The 18113-nt window shown below is 39.7% G+C and overlaps 1 protein-coding gene across 2 annotated transcripts in view; it reads right to left on the reverse strand.

The window, feature by feature from the left end:
• LOC128894071 (uncharacterized) overlaps window positions 1-18113 on the reverse strand; it is a 42835-nt gene that overhangs the window by 15598 nt on the left and 9124 nt on the right. For both annotated transcript variants that reach the window (XM_054155523.1, XM_054155524.1), the window contains exon 2: window positions 16502-17000. In XM_054155523.1, coding sequence (XP_054011498.1) covers window positions 16502-16583 — 82 coding nt within the window. In that variant the 5' untranslated portion in view covers window positions 16584-17000. The remainder of the gene's footprint in view (window positions 1-16501; window positions 17001-18113) is intronic.

Consider the following 18113-nt stretch of genomic DNA (forward strand, 5'->3'; position numbering starts at 1 on the left):
TTCATCATATTCATCATATTCATCATATTCATCATATTCATCATATTGGTTAGCTCTGGTTCAACTATAACGATAGTAACATACGAAATAACAATAACCTGAACATATTCAACTATATCATAAGTAAATGATGACCATGAAACGTTGAAAATTCCTAAACAACAAGAAGATTCATTCTAACGGGTCGCTATTAAATCCCGACCACCCTGATATTTTGTCCCGCGATCACACTAAAACGGCATTAACGTGCAAACGTCAGCGACGGTCACGAAAGCCCAGCCGTGAAAAACGGCGCGGGCGTTCCCCTAAGCGTCGCGGCCGCGAGATTTACGACGACAGACCGTCGGCGCGAATTCAAAAGGACGCGAATCGAAAAACGAAAAAAGCTCATCCGGCCGGGGCCTCGTCCATCCAAAAATCAAGCACGCGAAATTTTTGGCAGAGGGATCCTGGCGGCACTCGGATCTATCGTTCGCGGGTCAGCGAGCATCGCGACGTCCAAAGAAATCGGACGACGTTCCCTTTGTAGAGATCCTTGCACTTCCTAACCGAACTATGCGCCAACTTGGCAGCGACTTCGAGATAAACGATTGCCGAACGCTGGAAGGCTGCTTGGTCTTCAATTTTTAGGATTATTATTATTACTATCGCTGGTCGAGCGGAGGGGAGTAGAAATCACGTCGGAGAAATATCACCTCGCTCCACTAGTCTGACCAGCGGCGTATTCTACTGGGAGTCTCTAACGAGCGACGCTGTTGTTCGAAGCGGGAGGGAGTTGTACACGTTTCAACTATTTTGCAAAGTTGTTACTATTTGTTCCCCTCTACTTTGGAGTAAATGCCTAATTAAAGTGTTTACTTAACCACGGGTTACGTGAACACTCATGGATGCGACGAGAGCAATTCTGACGCTTTCTTTCTATCTGTTCTGTTGGCAGAACATAGTTCACCTAACCAATATGATGAATACGATGAATATGATGAATACGATGAATATGGTGAATATCGTGAATATGATGAATATGGTGAATATGGTGAATATGGTGAATATCGTGAATATGATGAATATGGTGAATATGGTGAATATGGTGAATATCGTGAATATGATGAATATAGTGAATATGATGAATATGATGTATGTGATCCATAGTCATACCTATGGTAGATGATATAATGTGTATGGTGATTGTAGTCACACTGAATATACTGAATATGACGAATACTATGAATACGATGAATATGGTGAATATGATAAATATGATGAATATGATCCATAGTTATACCTATGGTAAATGATATAATGTGTATGGTGACTGTGGCCACACTGAATGTGATAAATATGACGAATATGATGAATATGGTGAACATGGTAAATACGATGAATATGGTAAATACGATGAATATGGTGAATACGATGAATATGGTGAATATGAAAAATATGGTGAATATGAAAAATATGATGAATATGATCCATAGTCATACCTATGGTAGATGATATAGTGTGTACGATGACTCTGACAGTTGGAGCTAATTTTTACAATTTTTACAAGCGAATAAATACAGCAAACATTTATAAAGTACTCCATTTCAAATATCGGATTCTGTGTTTCTCAAATTTATTAACAATGTATGTGGATTTTATTTTATTTCATTATTAACATCCTGTTTGGTTGAACGAAGATTCATCAACAGTAAATTAAGGAACACTTCGATTCTCCTTTTTCAATTTTATATCCAAAAATTCCCCGCTTAATATACATTTCCTCGGTACCATTGAATTTCTCAACTTCTCAACTTTTCAACTTCTCAACTTCCTAACTTCTTAACTTCCCTATCAAACCCTACGTACTTCTATAGCCAACAGTATATAGACTATGAAATTTGTTGGTTGTTCGTTCCAGATTTTATACACAACGAGAAAACCGTCCTCTCGTGAAGGCATTTTAAAAAAAAAGTCAATTTCGAAGACTCGCTTTGTCGTCGATATTTTGTACTATAAAATTATAAAACAACTGTTTTTCTTTTATACTACAATATGTGTGAAATAAACCCTGTGAAAGTAAATCCTATTCCTTTTGCGATACTCTAGAAATTAATGATCAAAGTTAGACCTTTTTGTCAGCCCTTAGAGCGATGCTACCCCTTAAAATAAAGAATTCGCTAAAATAAAAAAACTTAGTAAAACTTCTTGCAAGAAATTCCACGACGAACGCGAAGCACACGGTGTTACTTACGCGATACAACGTGCTTATTCTTGGCATTCGTTTCGCGACTAAAGTTACCATACGTATCAACGACGTCCTGGCCGTACGACAAAGCTATGAATACTTCAAGGCGGCCGCCACGGAAGACACGACCGACGCGGCAGGTTCGCCGCTGACATCAACAGGAGCGCGATCGATCTGGCAATGTCACGGCGATCGATAGGCCTTGATCTAGAGGCTTATCGAAACGGAACGACTTCATTAATCTTCTTAATGGACAACGTTTCGCGTTTTTTCCAACGGAACGATCCTCGTCCACGAGTCCCTGTACTACTGTTTCGCCGATTGCACGCGAGTCACGTGATCCGGGGAACACATACCCTGATTGGGCGCAGGTTAAAGATGGCCCGGCGGGACTCTTGTAGAATTACTTTTAATTTACCAGAGAAGTGCCAAATATTCAGAGAAGTACTTAAATAAGGTCCTAGTATACATGTTAGATGATTACATTAGTTTACAGTCAAAATGTACATTCGATGCTACAATTTTTTTTCTTTTGTATTTCGGCCTGCTGAACTGGAAAATCGCAATGAAAATTTTTTCTGCGGATAGGTTTCTTTTATATGAATTTTTGAATTTTTTTCGATTTTTTTCTGAGATACTTTCATATTTTAGGCCATATCTCGAGTTACAAACGTCCGATTGGATCGCGCAAAATGCCATATTAAAGGTAATCGAATTTCCAACCATTGCTTCTAACATTGCTTTCCAATCGGTTCAATAGTTCATCCATAGAAAAATTTTTCATTGCGATTTTCGATTTTACCAAGCCAAAATACATAAGACAAAAATTGCGCCTATGAATGTACAATTTTTTTTAATTTTGTAAACCAGATTTTAGGCACTGATCAAGTATTTGAGTAGTTGCAATATACGTGGGAGCGTTGAGTGACATTTGTAGTGATCATATTTGGGCCAAACTTCTTCAAATATTCCTCGAGTTCGAACTTCTTAAGTACATGAATATTTGACTTCTGTATTTACAAAGACATTTGCAAATATTTACTTCTGTATGCACTCGTTTGAAGATGTTTGATAGTGCTTAATTAAACAGATACTCCCTCCACAAGATCAAGTCTTCTTTTCCCAATACCAAAAAGGCGAGAGTTCGCTATCTTTCAATGCGAAGATTCAAGATAAATCTTTGAGATCGTTTGTAGAGTCCTACACCGTACCAGACAGAAGTCTATCGGCAAAGACATGCCCACCATTCTGTTTGAAAATGTTTTCCGCGAAAATTCCACGCCAAGATCGCACCCTTAAGTAATCCGATACCGTCTAAACGCTACATTGAACAACTTTGCGCAACTGCGGCGAGCATTCCATAGTTTCGAAGGAAAGTAGAACGGGAGCGTTAAACTTGAAACCCCTCAGAGTTCAAGTACGCGGCGTTCGACCGTTTATCGCCGGCTAATTTCGTCGCGTAACAACGCTGATCGCCTCAACGAGGTCGGCGTACCCGCGATGCAATATCGCGTTCCCCTTTTATTTCACCGCCTAGGAACTTTTATCGTCGACGGGGTGTCGGACTCTAATTGAATTTCCACGTGCGTTCCACGATCGCCTCCGCCATATTCCCGACGAATTTCCCACGAAACGTACGATTTAATAGTTCGTTACAGGAATTCTTATCGAGTCGCTTGCCTTGCTAATTACTTCCTGCGATTCTCTAGGTATGTAAATTCCCTTAATTCTCGTGCTGGACTCGTGCCCGTGATCCAATCAGACTTGAGAGGAGTCTGAACGTGAGGTAAATTTACTTATACAATTTTTTAAGACGTTTCTTTGTATCATATTTGTATCTAGAGAAGAAAAAAATTTGTATATAAAAAGAAAAAGAAATCTTAAGATTCCATGATCCCAAGGATCCCAAGATCCCAAGGATCCCAAAATTTCAAGAATCTTAAGATTCCATGATCCCAAGGATCCCAAGATTCCAAGGATCCCAAGATTCCAAGAATCCCAGAATTCCAATGATCCCAATATTCCAAGGATCCAAAGATTCCAAAGAACCCAAGATTCCAAGGAACCCAAGATCCCAAGAATCCCAAAGATCCCAAGAATCCCAATATTCCAGGGAACCCAAAATTTCAAGAATTCCAAGATCCCAAGAATTTCGAAATCCCAAGGATCCCAAGGATCCCAAGATCCCAAGATCCCAAGAATCCTACCCCGCACAATCACACAAGTCATACAGTAATCACACAGCACACCAATCCACCTCGTCTACTAACTTTCCTTTTATATATAATTCAAACCGTACTTCTCATTCAAGGAAACGCGAGTTTCTGTATGTTTAATTAAGAACTCCTACTCGTGATCCAGGTAAGGATTTCGATCGTATCTGGCCGCACGGCGTGCATCGCGATGCGGAAACGCAAAGAGAAAATTGTAACGCAATTACACCTGCGTGTATCTGCATATCGTGGTACGTGGCCTTCGAGCGAACTTACCACCCGTTGCTTCGCAATGCCCGCGCGCAATTACGTTCTATTTTCAGTCTAGCGTTTAGCTCGAGCAAAACACGCGCCGCCAAATGCCATTTCGAATTTTCGTTAGACCCCTATCGGTATCTATCGACTAAAATATATTCGACAAATTAATTTATGGAAACACCCATGAATTCTTCGTGAAAAATTGAGACGAAATTGAGGAATGAATTTTTTTTATACGAGGCTTGGTTGTTGAGATAAATGATTTTAAAAATTGTAGGAGTACGCGCAGGCTTAATCGACTGTTCAAGGTCATCGAGGATTCGACTAAATTGAGTATTTCCCTTTTAAGACAAGTGAATATTTGCAACACTCCATTCGTTTATATTATAATAATTGTTGCTTTATTCATTTATGATCGTTGATACCAAAGTGTACGTGCATCTGCATCGAACACTGTGTATCTTCTACGTGGATTAAAATATTCTCATGAAAATTAATTTTGCGATGTTTTCAAATTCGTGCTCACGAATCGAGACGACAGTTTACGCGAGCACAAGAGACGTAAACTCCTCGAAAAAGTGCATAAAGCCCGCGATCCAGTTTTAGTGCTGGTCCCCGTTCAACAAGTAGTAAAACGGTGGCACGACAAAACCGGTGGCGTTGGTTACAAATAAACGAAATTTATCGTCCAGAATAAATTCTCAGTTAAGTATTTCGTTTGCCAAAAGCGCGCATAACTTGTGCGTTAATCGATTACACCATTGTTTCTTGTTTGAGTTTCGCTGTCCGTTCACGCCACGGGAAAACGGAAAAACGATTCACGGTGTGAGATACGAGCGACACGGACACGCCAGGCGAATTGGGACGAAGCCTAAATTCTCAATGCTCGATCGTATACACTTCGAATTCGGTGCTTACCGTTTATACTCGTTTATGGTTCGGGCTGTACCATGATTCTTTTAGGGAAAAACATTTGTTTTGCTTATGGAGTTTATTTTTATTTTTAGGGTTATGGTTCTTAGGTGGAAGGTGTCGATACGTTAGAGTTGGAGGTTCTTTTTAATTATGATAAGTTGCTATTTATTTAAATTAATACCTCTTTTCTTGCTTTATTATTTTTAGTATTTTATATTGCGAGTGTGAATGTATGAGGTTTAGATGAATTAGATATTTTGAGATATTTTATTTTACTTCAATATATATATGTACGAACTTATTCAGGAATTAATATACTGATTCCCTAATAAATATCTGATAACCAAAGATAAAGTATAGTAGAAAAAGTATATATATATAAGACACTTATATATACATCTTATATATACGTCTCTATATATATAAAAGACGAACTTATATATATATAGATTGTATATATATAGATATATATACAGGGTGTCCCAAAAATGTTGTAACACCTTGAAAGGGGTGGTCCGGGAGGTGATTTAAAACAACTTTTTCCTTAGCGAAAATGTTGTCCGAGGCTTCGTTGAGGAGATATTAACGGAAAACATTGACCAATCAGAGCGCGCGGATACCGGTGGAGCGGCCGCGGTAGCGAAGGCTACGAGCTAAGCGGCTGCGCTTGTACGCAAACAAGTGACTCAACGTGCATCGAAGGCCATTGACGCGGCCGCTTAGCTCGTAGCCTTCGCTACCGCGGCCGCTCCAACGGTATACGCGCGCTCTGATTGGTCAATGTTTTCCGTTAATATCTCCTCAACGAAGCCTCGGACAACATTTTCGCTAAGGAAAAAGTTGTTTCAAATCACCTTCCCAACCACCCTTTTCAAGGTGTTACAACATTTTTGAGACACCCTATATAAAAAGTATATATAAAAGACACTTTTTCCACTATACCTTATCTTTGGTTATCGGATATTTATTAGGGAATCGGTATATTTTATTCGCTAATAAGTTCGTACATATATACATATATTATTAAAATGCTTTATAAAATATTTATAAAAAATGTATATACATATATTTGTTTTTGTTTAAATGAGAAGAAAGAAAAAAAGAAACGAATTTCTCCTCAACTGAAATAAGTAGCACAGAAGACACTTTTTCTACAATACCTCATCATTGGTTATCGGATATTTATTAGGGAATCAGTATATTTATTCGTGAATAAGTTGGTTTATTCGCCAGTGGCGCGTCTAGCAAAGACACCCGCGACGAGTGCAGCTAGACGCGTGCCTGGTCGACTGCACCGGAATCGATTGCACACCTTGATGCGCCCATGCAAAATTTCTTCCCCCCCCCCCCTCCCCCCGAATGCGGCCTAGCACGTATCAACCTCTCTCCCCTCGCAGCAACCTTGACTTCCTGACGCATTTAGATCGCAAGCTAGATGCGTTTCTAGAATTGTAGTCGTTTATTCGACGTACTCGCCACACGAAATACACGTTCGCACGTTCAATTGACACAACGAAGAACTCTTTCACTCCTCCGAGGGACAGAGCGATACTACTTTGTTAACATACATTTTTCGGGGGATGAGTTATGGATTTCTAAGGCACTACGTAATATTAAATTGCAAAAGTAACTTGTTGCTGGGTCGTTGGTGGGTAGAACAATATACGTTTTTATTTGTAGCAGTGTTTTCAAAGGGCCAAGAATATAATATAATATAAGCTACTTCGCTGATCGAATCGAATAACTCTACTTTCTGGAAAATCGTAAATTTAAGCACTCGGTATAGTCAACTTTTTATATTTACAATAAGTTTCTCGGATAATAAAGATCAACACCGTTAAACATGATGAATAATAAATAATTTATTTCGAGACGATTCCGAACCACCTTTGTAACAACGTCGGACGGTGGTTCGTTTTTGAATTATTAACGAAAAACCACCGACCAATCACAGTAGCCGCGACCTGGAGTAGCCAGCCAGTCCTGGCTCGAGCCTATGCTTTCGCGGCTGAGTGCGCGCTACTCGGGCGTTGTGATTGGTCTATGGTTTTTCGTTAACAATTCAAAAACGAAGCACCATTCGACATTTTCCCAAAAGAAGTTGCGGTTCGGAATCGTCTCAGCTACCCCCCATTTCCGGTTCTTACACTAATTCTGGGACACTCTGTATACATATAATATCACATATTATTGTATTATTTTAGAATGCAACATGTAGAATATATATATGTAGAAATTTTAATATAATATTGGGTATTCGAAAAAGTTCGTAGCGTTTCTCAACAATTTTCAGGATTCTGTGGCGGCAACGAGCCGACACGACGCCACGTCTCCGTCTTATGTTTAGTTTTTTAAGCGGTACGGCTGGATGAATGGATCGCCGTGCGTACTGCGCGACAGTGTTGAGTGTATGTTAAATTAATTGAGTTGCAAACCGTTTGCGCTCTTTGTTTTACCTACTCCAGTATCTTTGTTTTACCTAGATCCATGGTCGCATGCAACTATGTAGTTTCAGAGTGGTTTGAAACTGATCGGTTGCGCCCGTGTGCGATCGGCCGTACGGCTTGTCCTAATTGCACGTCGCGCGGCGACAAAATCACGCGTAGCTGAGCCGCGGCAAAAGTGGGAGCAAGATGTAGGTTCTATTCGCGCTAACTTAAAATGTCGCGCGACCGAGCGACAAAATTTAAACCAGCTCGAATCGTGTTGCTCCTTATCCAACTTTTAGTTACTAAAAGGTATTCTGAAAAGAATGTAACAGAGTTGCGATGACAAACTCGTTGCATCGCAAGTCCTTTGCATCATCTTCCAAATGTCTGCGAAGAATTAATAAAACTTCACCATTGTGTCTAAGATGTTGCACTCGTTAAGCATCGCATTCCACGCTTTACAAGTGTGTAAGTGTAATACAATAATATGTAATATTCCATGTATATAGAGTGTCCCAGAATTAGTGTAAGAACCGGAAATGGGGGGTAGCAGTATACAGAAATTTTAATTCGCGTTTGTAACTTATTCCTCAATTAATCCTGCATATGGATTTTGAATGAAAAAAAAAAAATAAAAAAACATTTCTCACTGCTATCAAATAAAATTCTTTTCCAACTGCCCCAACGAAGTACTCTTTGCGAATAGATGGACTTTGATCCATATGCAAACAGCGACGTGCTCGACTGGGTGTACTCGATACTCTAAATAACCGAAACAAGAGAGGCAAGGAAAGTTACCGTATTTCGGGATATATCACCGCGATTTGTTGGGAACATCGATCAACGTTCGAATAAACAATTTTGACGACGCACGCAGAACATATTTACCCGTTCTTGTTGACGCGTATCCAACTCGGTCATACGGCCGGAACGTATTTAATTTTCTGTTTCGAAGCGATTTTCCACGAGCCATTTTTCACGGGGCGGAATGTAAGAGCTCAAAATGCCAGGCAAAACACTGGTATTGCGGAGATCTCTACATCCCTTCCAGTAGTTTTACATTTAAAAACTCTGGCACGTTGTTCTCTCAATTTTTCCATTAAATAATCCAACCATTTCACATTTATATCTAGTTGTACAAATTCATGATGGACTTCTAGGAATAATAAACATTCACGGCAAAAATATAAGTACCCGCAATTATGCAAGCGGAATATTTAACGCGAAGGGCAGATAATTTAATTTTCGGTAGTAAAATGAAAATAACCATTCTTCTCGAGGAAGAGTTTGTCCCACTGCTTCGTGCTTAAAATTAAATTTCACCGTTTTCAAATTTCCATTTTCATCAAACACGCGTCTACCGCGGTACAACTTTTACTGTTAGACGAATCATTGATCACGAAGGATGCTTGGACACCCCCGAGCTCCAAATTTGAATAGTTTTACCACTGGTCGATAGTTGGAGTTCGGATGACAAATAGTTTGGTCGGTTTGGCGAACGCAATATCGAGAAACGCCTTCGTAAGAAGAAATAGTTTCCTCGATTTGGATACTTCTAGTAACTCTAGAATTTTTTTTTCGTACACCCCTCCCGCTTGATCCACCGCGGACAGTCCATCGCGTAAAATCGTTAATCCGCCAGTGGACGGAACGAAAAACACCCGGGCAATTAGTTTCGGACGATTGAAAAGAGCTCGTTGAATTTTTCAATTTCTCATTAACTCGCTTTTCGTTCGATCCATGATTTAAATTCATCGGTGATGGAATTAATCGCTGTTTCGTTGGAAGGTTGCAGAGGGAATGATAGAATTTGTAATGCATTGATTCTAGCACGAAATATCGTAGAAAACCTAACTCAAACTATCAGCGCCTGAATACTCGTACAAACATAAAATACAGCTCCCTGTTAAGAGATCATTCTGGTTTATGACTTTAAAAAAAATCTATTCGTTTTTATTACATTTCTCGACGGTATAGTATCTAACAGTATTGTATAACAGAGCTTGTTTCGCGTGTATTTTAATTCGTCGTCTTTTCTAGTTCTAAAAACGTTTCGCTTCTTCTCGTGAAATTTTAACAGTTATCTCTATTAGTACGTGAGTACAACTCGCGATTAAACGAAGGATTTTACTTTTCTTCGACTCTGCTGAAAATTCCAATTCCAAATTTTTTTTCTTTAAATCTGCGCCATTTTGTTATTTATCGATAAATATTTATTCTCGTAGAATACACGAGAGCCACAGTCATACTGAATCTAAAAATGTTTGACTTTTTCGTTTCAGATGACCCGTTAACATAATATCAACGCCGCCAGAGACATACTTTGCGAAGAGTTATGTTTACCTACACTTGTTAACCGTAAGCAACGATTAAAATAAATAAATAAAATTTTCCTTACGTACCTTGATAGCGTACTTACTAAGCCCAATAAGTTTCATATCGATATCCATATCAATGAACTCTTAAAAAAATATACAAAAACAGCCTTTTTTAGAGCATCTAAACCAAAACGATCCCATAATTCGCATTCATTCTAATCACTTCCCTTCGCTCCGCAAATAAAATTCTAAACGAGTACACGTCCTCCTCCCCCCGGCAGAACAAAACGATAAGAATGAAAAAAAATCCTGCAAGCCCTCCACCCTCTAACTCTTCTTGTTTACCCGTGGCTCGTTCGTGAAATCCACTGATAAAACGAATTGACGTATCTGTCCTTGTCTCGGTTAAGCAACCAACCCTCCCCCGAAAAAGCCGATATTTGCAGAAGCCGGCGCCGGGACGCTTTCATTCGTCACGGTGCTGGTTACGGTTCTGTCGCGAGGCGTCGGAAATTGCAATTAATCCGGGAACACGTGGATTCCAGTGGCGCTAACCACCGCGGCGCGTAATAAAACAGACGGTGAATGAAACATGAAGCGACGCGACGCTTCCTGCCGAACGATCATAAATCACACGGGCTCGAAAACCTACCCTTAAATTCCTTAGTTCGTCCTGCATCTATTATTTAAAATACTACGTGTACACATATACACGTATATATCACATTGTCAAAATTGAAATATTCTACTTGTCAATTATTTCTTTTCTTTTGTGTAAAATATTAGTTCGTTCTGCCTATAAAGCGTCTCTTACTTAAAATTCTAATTTAAAGTTTCCCTTAAACTACACGAAATATTATAATAATTCGTCCTACCTATATGTATAGCTATAGTCGATATTCGATTGCGTCGGCAGAGTGTGCGAGTCGGTACGTTCGCCCGAGGAACGCAGGACAAAGGAGGTTTCGGAGAATCGAAGAACAAGCGCCGATCAACTGCATTGCAACGCTAAGAAACCGTTTTTTGAGCAGTTACGCAGAAACGTTCGATGCGCGAATGACGCGTGCTTTGCCCTTTTGTACTTTTATGTGCCCGTAACGTTTTTTGTGTTGTATTTCCACCTATTTAAATATGTATATATATGTATTCTATGTCCCATATTAAATATCCGACAATACTTTATTTCGCTGGGAGTGAGCCTACCACGTAGCAGTTATTATTTTTAATACCATTTAAAACATGTTTTCTCTAAATCTCTAAATCCAAACCTAGTTTCTTGGATAGTTTTTGCTTAAAATCCAGACCTAACCCAACTCTAGTATACATGTTACATATCCATCCATTTCACGTCTGAAAGAATTGCTCCTGCGCGTATGCAACCCGCCTCGACCCCAAGTGCAAAGTTTTCGCTCGCGAACAGTACATCGGAGTGTCCAATTAATTCTCGTCAATCTTCGACGTAATTGTATGCTCCATGCGATGAAAATTCGCGACCAGAGGGACACAAACGACATCTCCTACAACTCCCTTCCCACGGACGCCGCGTAAATGTGTTTTCGACGCAAGGCTCGTTCATCAATTCAGAGTTTAGCGCACCTATTTCGGCGTAAACGTCGTCGCCATGCGGTCTAGGTACGGTCAAGTTTCCCCCGCGTCCAAACTTCGTCAATTATGTTACACAACGCTTCGATTTCTCGCAGGAATTACGACGACGGATCACCGACACCAGAGAGTTATTGTTTCGTCGCTATAATTAATCTCCCGACGTAATTGGACACATGCACGCGCGGATGCTTCGTCCCCTCATCCGTGTAAACATAATCGTAAGCTCGTCGTACCGATTTCTAAGCGGGACGAAGATCTCTCGGTTGACGCCTGGATTATGGACAATTTTCTATTCTTACATTTTTTTAATTGAAAAAATAGTGTAATTTCAAATGTACTCCGCAAAGAGAATGAACTATAACTAACTAACTAACTAACTAACTAACTAACTAACTAACTAACTAACTAACTAACTAACTAGTGTAATTTCAAATGAACATTTTGAATTTAATTAGAACGGAGGTTGACTATATTATTTTGTTAACACCGACACGTGCTTATTTTAGTCAAATTAAATACTGTACGATCTAGACGAAAATTTTTTAGGAGAAACAATTCTTTTTTATGATAATTACAAATTTAGTACAACGATATCACGCTTTCGAAAATGTTCAATTAAAATTAGAAAAATTTTATTTTCCCTGTGTAAATAACTGTTTATATTTTGACCGACGTAGATTGCTTTGGAAAATTAATTTGATTTGAGAATAAATTATGTACAACAGATTTTCATCAGAAACGTGCCGGCGGTAACGCGTCGCGAGTGAAACGCGAACAAACATGCGGCATCGTCATAGGGAATTTGGATGACGACGCACTAACGGAATAATTAACGTCATTCGTGAATGAATTACGCGTCGGTAAACGTGTTAACCCCTCGAACTGGAACGGATCAAAACGAGCCACGGAATTCGTTCCAAGAACATAATCCATCCTCCATCTCTTATTGAGCCCTGGCCGAAGTGCCAAGTGGAATTTATCGTTGGTTGCCAGAATCGCATTGATTTTGCACTTTATCGTTTCGTAACAAGTTAATCTAGAACGTACGCAAGTAGCTCGGATACGTTCGAGCGAATTAGGAATGTATTTGAAATTTTAGGTTAGATTAACCCGAAGATTCAACACTCAAAATTACGAACAAATATTTATATACGGTTAATTTCCTTTGGTTTTTAAATGCCATGTCCGATAGATGTTACGCTACCCTGGAATATTTATACATTTAAATTAAACGATTTGTTCGTGAGGAGGGTTAGAAAAAGAAACTGTAAGGTCGAAGATTCGTGCGGGTGGTTCCACGAACTTCCCACGGGAGCTTAATTAGGAAACTTCGTAATTTTGTTATTCAGATGAGCCGGTGCGTACATAAGAGCGATTGGACAAGTTCACCTTAAAATGTAATAACGATTTAATAAATATTTATGACATGGTTAAGTCGTGTCGCAATCGACCAATTTACTGGTCATAAATAGTATTACACGGGCTACTATTAAATCACAATTTATACGTGCATAATTATTCTTTTTAATCATAGATCCATACGAAAAGAGTTCTCGACCGAAGGAACACAGCGAATTAAAAATTACTCTGGCCATGTTGTTGGCAATAACACTACTATACAATAAAAAAAAGTACATTCAATGCTACAATATTTTTCTGATGTACAATATTTTTCTTTGGCCTACTAAACTGGAAAATCGCAATGAATTCGTACAAGTGCGACCTATATGTAAACAATAAGAGACCGAACATCATTGGACAGTTTCTATTTTTGCATGGCGATGGAATTAATTTTTTGTGTTCTATTTTAGCTGAAAAAATCGAAGTTTCTCATATACGTTGGCCCGTAACACTTATAAACTATCGAACCGATTGGAAAACAATGTTAGAAGCAATTGTTGGAAATTCGATTACCTTTGATACGGCATCTTGCGCGAGTCAATCGAACGTTTGTAACTCGAGCAATGGCCTAAAATGTGAATGTATTCCAGAAAAGAATCGAAAAATAATTCAAAAATTCAAATAAAAAAAATCTATCCACAGAAAAATTTTTCATTACGATTTTCGAGTTTAGTAGGCCAAAGTACATAAGAAAAAAATTATGGCATCGAATGTACATCTTAATCGTAAACTAGTGTAATTATATAAAAGAATAAGAAGCGCCTTTTTTTCTCGCGCTTCTTCGCTAAAAATTTACCACAAGATAAAAGAAGTACAAGAAACAAAAGTTCGATTCGCGGATCCAATTAGAAATGAGTGTCGGGAGCCATTTCCGCGACAGCGATGACAAAGGCGGCGTCGTTCCATGGAAAAGTTCGAAATCTATTTATTAGGCAGCCTTTGTTAACTCGACGGTATATTTGGATGCAAAGTAACTCGAAAATGTGCCTCGACAAAAGTGCCCCTGTTCCGATTCGACCGAAACTTTCGACCGCCGGCAGAAGCCCAATTTCCTTTAGTAAGAAGCACCGACCGCCAACTCTCGGATCGCCGAGGGAAGATTCTCGCGGAACACGCGCTGTTTGCATACCGATGGCAAATAACTAAATGGAACAGCAATCATAAGAAAACCTATAAAACCGGTCGCGGAGGGGGGCCGAAAGTCCGCGCGGAATCCGTTTCACGTTTCGCCTTGTATTCCTGGGAAAGTAAAACGCGCTTCCCTCTATAGTCGCCGGACAACTTTTAATAGGAAAGTTGCACCCTCGTTTGTGGCCACTTTTTAACTCGCTTGGGCTGACTTTACGAACGAACTCGAGGCTCCGTTCGATGAATTTAGCTCGTTTGGTTCGATAAAGATGGGAATAGAATTGATTAATTTTGAATTTTCATCGGGGAGGTGTTTAAACTAGGGTTACGTTTAGGAACGTTTCAAGTTTCGCGCGCAAGACGGCTGACACTGCGAAGCTTCGTAATTAGGTCCGAGTGGGTAGTTGGACGGATTCTTTGGACATAAGATATGAGTTCGTTTACGTTGAAAATATTTTTTAAGGTCTCCTCGGATTGTGATCTGGCCTTCATTTTGGAAAACCAACAATGTATTATTATACTACTTCAATTTGGCGGAACAGTAGGACCTCGATTATTGCAGAGACTCAGTGCTGTAGGAAGTCCCGCGATAACCGAGGTAACCAAACCAGAGAATGGCAGAATACTCTATCCTAACCCTCCCCTACCCTCGATCTTAATGACTATCAACTCTACTCGTCAACGCTCGTGCTGTAATCGAGGTACCCTCATACAACTGAACATCTTGACTCCTTCTATCCACTGTTAGCACATTAAGGTCCTTGACATTATATCTATTGGGTTGTCCGGAAAGTCCATGTCGATTTTTAGTAGGTGGTACAGGTCTGAATATATCGAAGTGGTTGAAAACAAATAACATGTATACATCCCTTAAAAGGTGGAAAGGTTGTGGAACAAAATGGCACCTATGTAATTCAATAAATATATATTAAAATTCAAACGTGTTTTTGAATTTTTCTTAGAAATTGCCACGAACTTTCCGGATAACCTGATACAACTCCCTGAAACTTCACTACCAAACAAAATTGAAAAAAAAAACAATTTACTCTTTACATAACTATACAATTGCTAATCAAAGCAACCTGAAGGGTTGTATTCGTACCAATTAACATTGTCACATTAAGGACCTCGATCACGCATCTACAGCTCCAAGAGAAACCCTAAATCCGCCCACCTTCTCATCTATTTTTCCCATAACACTAGTTTACGAAATAACAAAAATAAAAAAAGATGTACATACAACGCCACAATTTTTTTCATACGTATTTTGGCCTGCTAAATTTGGAAATCCCAATGAAAAATGTTTCTATGGATAGGATTCTTTTATAGACGAATTTTTGAATTCTTTTCGATTTTTTTCTGAGATACCTTCACATTTTAGGCCGTATCTCTTCAATTTTCCTCTGAAAAATACAAAAACAGGTAAAATTGGAGTTCTTGTACCTTTCTTCAATTGTTAATACCTAACTCCGGTATTTGTCCATAGATTTTCTTCAACGAAAGCTTGTTTTCTTCGTAAAAGTGCGATCTACACGTAAACAATAAGAAACTGGACAGTTTCTATTTTTGCATAGCGATGAAAGAAATTTTCATGTTCTACTTTAGCCGAAAAAAATCGAAGTTTCTCATATATGTTGTCCCGTAACACTTAAACTATCGAACCGATTGGAAAACAATGTTAGAAGCGATCGTTGGAAATTCGATTACCTATAATACGGCATCTTGCGCGATCCAATCGGACGTTTCTAACTCAAGATATGGCCTAAAATGTGAAAGTATCTCAGACAAAAAGTCGGAAAAAATTCATATAAAAAAAACCTATCTATAGAAACAATTTTTCATTGCGATTTTCGAGTTTAGAAAGCCAATTATACATAAGTAAAAAAAATTGTGGCATTCAATGCACACATTTTGGCTGTAAACTAGCGTAATTATTGAATCGCGACTCAAAGCAACCCGAATAATCGCGATCCTAAAGTACTAGTTTCCCCAAAAACATGAACTCACCGGTGTCGTAGAGGGGGCAGGGCATGTAAGCGTACCGCTGTTCGGGGTGGACGACGGACTTGTTCCTCTGTCCACTGGTCATGGTCGCGAATTTGGTCACGTACTGCAGGAACTTGTCATAGAAGAGCAGGAAGGTCGTTCGAATTATAGTTGAGACGTTATCCTAAGGCCCCCGCGGATGGCTGTACTGGAAGAGTTCCGATCGACGACAGGACGATTATACAGAGAGGACCGCGACCGACTGCATCCTGCAACACTCGACGGCGCCGCGACGCATCGGCTGAACGAGCCTCCTCGCAAATTAACCAATTAAGGATGGCCGAGCTGTGTCCCGTGCCAATTAGACACCGCCACCTCGGGATCCGAGGTTGCGTTCCCGCTCCGCTCTGTTGCGTGAACCTCCTCACTTAATTAGCACCGAAATAACCGTCTTCTTCCCTTTGTGGAACGTGCGCTTCTCTTCCGACGACGTACGTCACCCCTCGCGCCGCGGGATCACCTTTCGAGGAAAAACACACACGTGAGAAAAGGCTCTTCAGCGTTTTCTTCGGGGCTATTTTTAGAGACGGGGTCGACGCTGACTCTGCGACCGAGGATTAAACATTTTTCTCGCGTTGAGATTGCTGTGGGAAAAGTCGGGGCGCTCGATCGATCAGGGGTGATCGGGTTTGATCGTTAATTCGGGGGAAGAATATTTTTTGGGTCAATTTTGGAGGAGCACGTTGGGGATAAGAGAAAGACTAAGGAGGGGGTTCGCAAGGGAAGGAAGGACTTTTATCTCGATTATAAGGTAAGTCTCAACATGATGGACATTATGTGTAATACTTTACTTATTGCTATTCTTCTATAATTATTATTTGTTATCCTTGTAATTTTTTATAAGATCATACAACCATAATAAGTAGAATATTACAGTATTTGTGATGTCCATCAGATTGAGACTCTGATCATCGAATCTAGAACCTAGAAGAACTGGTATTTTAACATAACAAACGAGTAAATATTCCTACTAGAGTTAACAACGAAAAATAAATAATAAATGATAGAATACAATGTGACGGCCTTAATTTCTACTCCAAATAAATGAAAATAAAGAAAACGTGAAAGTACGAGAGAGTTATTATGTCTCGAAATTCTACGATGTGAAAGCACCCTTCGAACTTGACACCGAGTGCACTCGTCATCGACCCGGATGGATTTAAATCCCTAGACTAGACGGAGTTCGTTAATTTGATTCCATTAGGGGAAGTTAGCGAGTGCGCGGAGATTACCGCCAGTTTCTAACGATCCCGTGTGTGTTAATAGATTACCGACCTATCAACGGGGACAAAGTCGCCCTCGTCAAGCTCCCTTTCTCGTACCCAGGTGCTCCGAACTTCTTCGAGTGCCCTCAGAGGAGCCCATTAGACACTCGGCTACTTGGGGAAGAATCTACGCGAAAATTCCTTTTACTTTCTCCGCCGTTATTGACTAGGGAAAAGTATCAATTTATACCCTCGTACATACTTGCATGCCTGAGTATGTGTAAATGTTTGTTTGCTCCTTGCTTTATATCGCGAAGGATTGTTTTCCAAATAATTATGAAGTTTAAATGTGCTGACTTTCACAGTAT

This window comes from Hylaeus anthracinus, unplaced genomic scaffold, assembly GCF_026225885.1.
Source record: "Hylaeus anthracinus isolate JK02 unplaced genomic scaffold, UHH_iyHylAnth1.0_haploid 3, whole genome shotgun sequence".
In the NCBI taxonomy this organism is placed as follows: domain Eukaryota; kingdom Metazoa; phylum Arthropoda; class Insecta; order Hymenoptera; family Colletidae; genus Hylaeus; species Hylaeus anthracinus.